The following is a 7,698-nucleotide window of genomic DNA, read 5'->3' as shown; positions in this document are numbered from 1 at the left end:
AGACAGACTGTCAAATACAATTAGAGGAGTAGATCGTAATTTCACTGCACCTTAAATCCCACAGTTTGTAGCCTTTTCCCCTCATCTTCACGCATAGTTAAAAACAGAGTAGTGTGTAAAACCAGTATAGTTCTTGATGCCAGCACCTAATTAACCTTCTCACCCTTTCTGATTTTGCTCCTGAAATAGTAGTGATGTGGTAGATTATCTGTACCTTCTTTCCATTTTAAGGAAGCTGTTTATATCATTGAAACTTTCAGGTTTGTAAATCAGCCTCTAAGCAGATTAAAATTTATAATTGGCTTCTGGAAAGTTAGATCCCTCACTCAACTGAGACTAATGTTGAACGTGGAGAGGAACAGATGGGCAGTGCTGTGAAAGCAACAGGAGGAAGAGGGTCAGTCCTGAAGTGTTCTTCCTTCTGACCGTCCGTACACATGGGGAACAATAGCAGCTCCACAGTGGATGACCTGCAGACTATTGAGATCCATCACTGGTACAAAAAGTTCATGACGGAGTGTCCTTCTGGACAGCTGACTGAGCATGAATTTAAACAGTTCTTTGGGCTTCGAGGGCTGGATCCAGAGGCCAATGAGTACATTGAGCAGATGTTCCGCACATTTGATATGAATAAGGTGAGTTCTCCAGCAAGGAAATTAACTGCCTTGTATAGCTTAAGAGGAAACCAACTCTTGCAACTTTTTGAGTCCTTGGTTTTCTCTTACAAACCTTGGCGTGGAAAGCTGCTGAGGGAAACCAATATAAAGTAGCTAAATGCAGGGACAAATTAATGTGCATAGATAATAACACAGATAACATAACCATAGGCAATAACACTTCATTATCTAAATGCTTTCTGCAAGTTCATCAGTGAATTTTGAGAATTCTTTATTATGTATTAATCAACCTGGCCTTGCTTCACTAGCAAAATGCTAGTGAAAGAAGATGAGGTTGGAATCTGGAGCTTTTTAAAGCCTTTTATTAGTCTTCAAAAATGTATCTGTATTAGATATTAGAGAATATAAAAAACAAATAAAATAGAAATCTTTATAACATTTGCAGAGGAAGTGATTTCCAGGTACTTAGCAGCTGAAGTTAGTCTTGCACGGGCAGACAATCTATATGGCTCTCCTCAGAAGTGGGAGGTATCGCATACAGCAGCAGCTAGGAGGCAGTTAGTATCATTCACTGTGGCAGGCAACCTCTTGCTGTCTCTAATACAAGCAACAGTATCCTCTTTAATATCTTTAAGGATGACACGGCTCTCACTTCTGCCTGTTTTTATCCATATATATATGTAAGCCTGTGCTTGCAGGTCTGTAATGTGAATGGCAGATAAATTTAGTCTTATGGCAGCCTAGGAAAATTCAGCTTTGATCTCTGCTCCAAGATTCTGAAACCAGAAGGAGAAAATGTCTGTGAGCTGAGGAGGACAACTGAAATGGGTAGGAAATCACAGGGTCATTTGGGCAACATGTCAGAAGGTATAAGGCGTTAAGGAATGTGAAGGAATATTACAGAATGTTTAAAGGAAAGAGAGGAGCACCCAGGATCCATTAAGGTAGCTGAGGTCTTGTGGTGGACGTAATGACTGCAAATCTTAAAGAAACTTCTTCCTCACTCTAAAGTTCTCAGTCCAGAACTTTGCCCAGGATGATGATAGTCATGAGAAGCAAAGTTTTACAAGTTAAACCAAAATGTACACATTGCTTGGAGAAGCTTTTTCCTTTCTTTCTGTCATTTTTTGAGATATTTAAGGACTTTAAAATGTGTTCAAGGCTGTTAGGCATTTCAAAGAGCTTGTGAGCTTCAGGTTATACAGTAAACTGCTTTAAGAAGACTCTCAAATTCAGATCTGTTCAGACTAAGATAAAAAGCTGATCTATCAAATAAAGCAGGATTAATCTCAAGAGGAATGAAGTAGGAGTATGGCAGCCAGGAGAGGTGGACCTGCATCAGTTAATTTTAACCTGTTAATGGTTAGCCCTTAATCTCAGCTCTTTTTATAATCAATGGCAAGGAAAAAGAGCACCCAGAGGAAGAGTCACCCTGCAGTAATATACGTGCCTAAGACGGATAGGATCATCTGCCCTCTGGACCTTCAGATTCTGAGAACCCTGCTGAGGGCAAAGAGGATAATTTTTCAAGAGCTGTTTTATAAATTGCCATCACGCCCCTCTTTCCCGTGTTTAAACCTGGTTGTCTGTATTTTCTGGTACTTTGCTCGCCCTCATTATGCAAATCTCACATAATGGAAGTACTGCCATGATCCTGACAAAATATTTTAAAATACTGTGATCCTTGCTGTAAAATAGTAGTGCTCTGCTAGTCCACCTACATTTGCCTTTTCCATGTTTCAGAAAGGCATCTGGTGTTGTTTGAATTCCTCAATAAATGAAAGTTTAATTGTTTTCCTTTGTAATTTGCTGAAGTAGTTATTCAGCATCATCAATGGACATATGTACTTTATTTGTTGTTTCTATTTATCTGCCTTAGATTTTAGTTAATATTAAGTCTTTTCCCCTAGATTATGACTCTTTAGTATCTGGCAATTTTTCTTGCAAGGGAAACAAGAGCTTCTTGAGTTTCTTCATAAATTCCATAAAGTAAAGGTTTAAAAAACAAAAACAAATACAGAACACTTTCTCCAGCTGTCAAATCATCTTCGGTGTATTTTAAAAAATATTTTCAGTTACTCTTTTTTAGAGAATGGAGAACAGATATACGGGTTATTGAAAGAGAAGTGCTTTCCCACAAAGACAAAACAGGCTAGCACAAAAAATCTGAGGTGGAGTTATCTTCCACTTTTCTTGCAGCCAGAGCTCTGGATCAATTTTCTTCCTTAACAGCCCCTAATCAGTAGCTCTGGTGGGCAAAGAGGGAGAGGTTCATTCACACTGCCCATGAGGAGTGACAGGTTTCATCTCTGCAAGTGGCGAGCACAGAGTGTTCTAGACATGCAATAGATTGGAACTACAGAAATCCAGGTATTCTGGAGACCTTAAAGGTAGCCAAAATATAGTGTGTGCATGCTTAACAGCTGAACATGCCTTTTCCAAGCTTTTCCTTAAAGCCAAGTCTCTGTGCCGTGTATTTTGAAGAAGGACTGGTTATATCTCTTTCAGCTGTGAATCTAAAGAGCAATAAAGTAAAGCACTTCTCGAGTCATAACTTCCTCACTTTGTTCCTCTCACAAGCTGCTTTTCATTTTCCCACAGGATGGCTACATTGACTTCATGGAATATGTGGCTGCCCTCAGCCTCGTTCTCCGTGGGAAGATGGAACAGAAATTGCGATGGTATTTCAAACTCTATGATGTGGATGGCAATGGCTGCATTGATCGACATGAATTGCTCAACATCATTAAGGTGAGTCTCCAGGGGCATGTGTTCCTTCCTCTTTCCTCAAAGATAAATCCCCACCTCACAGGTGAGACTTTCACCGTTTCCCACATGGATGATCATGGATGATACCTGCCATAACAGCATTTTTTTCTTTTAGCAGGTCTCCCCACAGTCACATGGTTCAGTCAGCAGGCTTGACAGACTTTTCTCCACCACCGTAGCATATGCCATATCATAGATAATTCTGTAAAATTGTCTTACTCGTCTGGGACCTAACCTGAACTTTGCAAGATTTCAGACTCCATGACTGTCAGTTGCAGTCTCTGCAATGCGTCCTTCGTGGGTCCTGCCGTATGCTCCAGAAGTTTCCTTTATCCCATGTGAATAGTAATTGGATATTTAGCTCCCATTTTACTTTTTAGAATCAATTCCTAAATGTTAATGTAATAATACATTTCTGACTCTGGTAAATAGGTTGCAGAAGTATGACTGCCAGTAGAAAAGACTGAGTGCAAATAGCTGTTATGAGAGACATTGGAATTACGGACATTAATAGGACCTTATGGATATCTCAGAATGACTTATTCTGGAAGGTCAGATTACTCCACGGAGACTGGGAAACTACAAGGATGCAGGGAAGATTCAATGACCCTAAATAATTTGCATTTCTGAATAAGGAAGGTCAGACAATTGATTTGATAAAGATTTGAAGTCTGAGTTGTCCACAAGTAAAACCACTAATAAGACTGTACTAATGGATTCTTCATGTGAATAGGAGTTTTAGTGCTGGGCATTGAAAGAGGTCAGAGGCAAAAAAAAGTCAATAGTAACTGTAAAAATATGCAGCCTCTGACTCATGACTCGTGAAAGAAATAGCAGATATCAAGGTACAGCAACACGTAGTAATTGATCAACACACAGAGCTCTTGAGAAACTAGTCCTGTGGGTGGTAATTGGTGGTGGTCAATTTACTGCCCTTCAAATTCTGTAGATACGGTTCAGTCTCTTTTGGGGGGGCCTTAGGAGCTGACACTGAGTTTTAGTAGAAGGGCATTTGAGAAAGAATGAACAAACTTATTACATATCTGAAGATAAAAGCTAAAAAATTAATAGTCTTAGAATCAATATGATGGCTCTGGAATCACATATTTCATGGACATCCTTAAACAAAGGAAAGAGTTAGACATGGAAAAGAAAAGAGAACCCTGCCTATATGGCAGTGAATAGGACAAATAGTAAGCAACAGTAGTGAATAACACTCAAATGTTCTTACGTTGAAAATGAATCTCCAATGAGCTTTGCGGAGAAGCAGGACACACAGCAAGCAGTATGTAAGTTGAAAACAGGAAAAGCAAGCAGAAATATGAGAAATAAATGACTACCACCATATAATGAAGGGATTACCAGGATATCAAATGGAGAGAGTGTTTGATGGGATTACGAGGCTTGGTGGACCATAGGGTACTAGAAGAAGCCATCAAAAGAGTAAGGCAAGTAAGGAAGTTAAATCATGTCTCTGTATCATGTTTAGCTCCAGAGGAATGGATAAAGATGGGCACCTGTAGAGAGACGTTCATGATACCTGTCTGACAGTTCTCAGGATGAAGCAAATTGCCCTCGGGAAATGTGTCTACTCATTCAGTTTAAAGGAAGTACAGACGGTCAGCTTAGACCTGTGATCTAACCTGCAGATGGCCAAAGTTAGATGAGTTTGATCTGGGAAAGTGGCCTGGATACTGCTATTTCTATAGTGCACAAGCACCACCTGAGCAGATTTAGAGCAGTCTCCTAGGTTTTATTGCTCATTCCACGCTTCAGAATCATGCTCCCTTTGTACCCTTCAGTGCTAACTGCACGGCCTCAGAAATTCTGCTGTGTTTGCCCACGATGCTGGTGCTTTTGCATGAAGAAGGTGTCAGGCATGACTCTCATGTTCTGAATCTACTCTGACAGGCTGCAGTGGAATCAGTCTGTTGTTCCAGGGGCAGCTTCCTATACTTGTTCTTTTTTTTTTAGGCTATTCGAGCTATCAATGGTGGTGACCATGAAACCAGTGCAGAAGAGTTCACCAATCGAGTCTTTAACAAAATTGATGTGAATGGAGATGGTAAGACTCCTATGTCATCCAACTCAGTTGATCACTCAGTGCTAGTGAGTGATCCACGAATATCCATGTTTTCCTTTCTTGCTTGAACTTTACGCCACTTCATTTTTTATTTGCTGGTGACATGAAGTCCCTCCCAGCAATCCACTCTCCAGGAATTTTGCTGAGAGAGTTTTCTGCTTGCATAGTACATAACCAATCTGATAGGATTTGTTCCCTGGCACTAACTCTTAGTTATGTTTTGTCTATATGAGTTTTGAAGGATTTTTTTTTTCCATTTTTGGATGTTTCTGTGTAGTTTATGTCAGGGTTAGAAGTGGGAATGGCAAACAGTTTCTCAGGTGGCCTCAGCTGCTCCTAAATCCTTCAGTAACTAGGAAAAGAGGAACTCAAATTTAATGTTGAAGTTGTAAGTTATTCCACCGGGTCTGCTCCAGGGCGTATGGTAGCCACATTAGGTGCTGTGGACCAGTCAGCCAAAAAGTGCTATATGCCACTGTAGTTACTGTATGTCCCTGAGACATCTTCCCTGGTTACTTCACGTTCTCATTACTCTCTCTTGTGCTCTTTTGTTATTCCAGTAACACTCTGCTGAGCTGCTTTCCTGCGCAAGGGCTAGCCGCAACCATATTTTTCTGCACTCTATGCCTATGTTTTCTGCTTTTGTTCTCATGAAGCCTTTTTGGCCCAGGACAGAAAACCTTATTCTGCCTGGCACAGTTTCTTTCTGTTACTTCTTTTAACAGGAAAACCAGCAGGTATGGAGGAGGCCTACCAGTAGGATAGGCTAGGACAAAAAGAAGTAGGTTAATCCAATCTTATTACGAAGAAAGCTATGATCCCACTCCTTAGCCACATATTTCCTCTATTCTTTGTGATATACCCTTGGTAATGGAGTTGTGAGAAACCCCTGTCTTCAGAATAGTTACATTCCTATGATTTAACCCTTGCCTGGGAAAAATATGGAAGCCAGAGTTGCAGGGATATCAGGAAAATTTCAGATAAGTGTAAAAAAGACTATCTGAGGCCTCTTGGCAGTGAATCTTTAGCGAACTATCTTTAAAATTGGATTATGGTACTCCTTTTCCTGTTCTGATATCTTCTGTTTGTATCTGACACAGGTGAACTTTCTCTGGATGAATTTGTGGAAGGAGCTAGGAAAGATGAGGAGTTCATGGAGGTTATGATGAAAAGTTTGGACCTGTCCCACATTGTGGCCATGATCAACAACCGCCGGCACAGTGTATAAATCAAGTCAGGAGAAAACGGTGTGCCAATAGACAGAAGAATGTGCACACACAAAAAAGAAAGGACAGTGTTCTTAAAAACAAATAAATTTTCCAAAAACTCATATATGAAAGTAGGAACAGAAAGATATTAGTGCATATGTGTATCTGAATCTGCGTTCCAGTACAAATGCTGACACTCAGACACATACATGCAGAAGTGGTTCAGAAAAAAATGGATCTGTGTGGCACTATTTGATTTAACTTCCTAAAATGCAATGGCCAAGTTTCAGGGCACAATTTCTTGCTTATTCTGTGCCCCAGATAATCAGTTTGCAATGGACCGAAGATAACTTTATGAAGAGTGCTAGGAGACTTGGATGATAGAGTGTGAAAAATCTCTGACATGTAAAAAAGAAGAGCTTCAATCTGTTATCAGTGTAGAGAGCTGACAACAGAATGTAACTTTCACTGTTTTTGCTATAGTATTAGATCATAAACACCAGTGGGCTTGTTTGAAACACTTGATGTGCTCAGATTTGGCAGTCTGCGCAGGAGCAGCTTTATTCATAAGATCTCAAAGAGCTGAAAGAAACATCAGTCCTTAAGGCTGACAGTGACTTTTCTGTTCCCTGCTACGCTGGTCACTAATGTTGCTGTCTCAGCTTTCTGTGATCAAAGAACTCTTTACCAAATAAGCAGTTTAGGAGTAGCTTCAGTGGCTACAAAAAAATAATGCTACTGTTTCCCAAGGCAGAATAATTATCTGAAACATCAAGTCTTTTTAACGCTCCTTGTCCTACTGCTCTGCTCTCATACAATTGAATGAATGAAGTATGTGGAGATGACCTTAAGTATTGCTGCTTCACACATTATCTATTGGTCCCTCTTTTTTATTCTTCAGAAGAAAAGCTAAGAAGCAAAAGAAACAACTCAGCAAGGTAATTTGCAAATTCTGCTGATCATATGATTTCCGAAGTGAAGCTGGTACCCTGGATTGGTCCTGCCACAAAGAGCTATGTGC

General features: G+C 40.1%; 1 protein-coding gene across 1 annotated transcript; it reads left to right on the top strand.

The window, feature by feature from the left end:
* The first annotated feature begins 326 nt into the window (after positions 1–326).
* Positions 327–6,697, top strand: LOC104153846 (guanylyl cyclase-activating protein 1-like). Its single transcript, XM_009689907.2, has 4 exons — positions 327–635; positions 3,219–3,368; positions 5,361–5,451; positions 6,570–6,697. Exons 1-4 carry the CDS (start codon positions 438–440, stop codon positions 6,695–6,697), a joined length of 567 nt encoding a protein of 188 aa, XP_009688202.1. The 5' UTR covers positions 327–437.
* Positions 6,698–7,698: the final 1,001 nt, after the last annotated feature.

The sequence above is a fragment of the Struthio camelus genome, chromosome 1 (assembly GCF_040807025.1).
Source record: "Struthio camelus isolate bStrCam1 chromosome 1, bStrCam1.hap1, whole genome shotgun sequence".
NCBI lineage: Eukaryota > Metazoa > Chordata > Aves > Struthioniformes > Struthionidae > Struthio > Struthio camelus.
The sequence above is the reverse complement of the archived record's forward strand: the minus strand, read 5'-3'. Positions and strand labels throughout refer to the sequence as shown.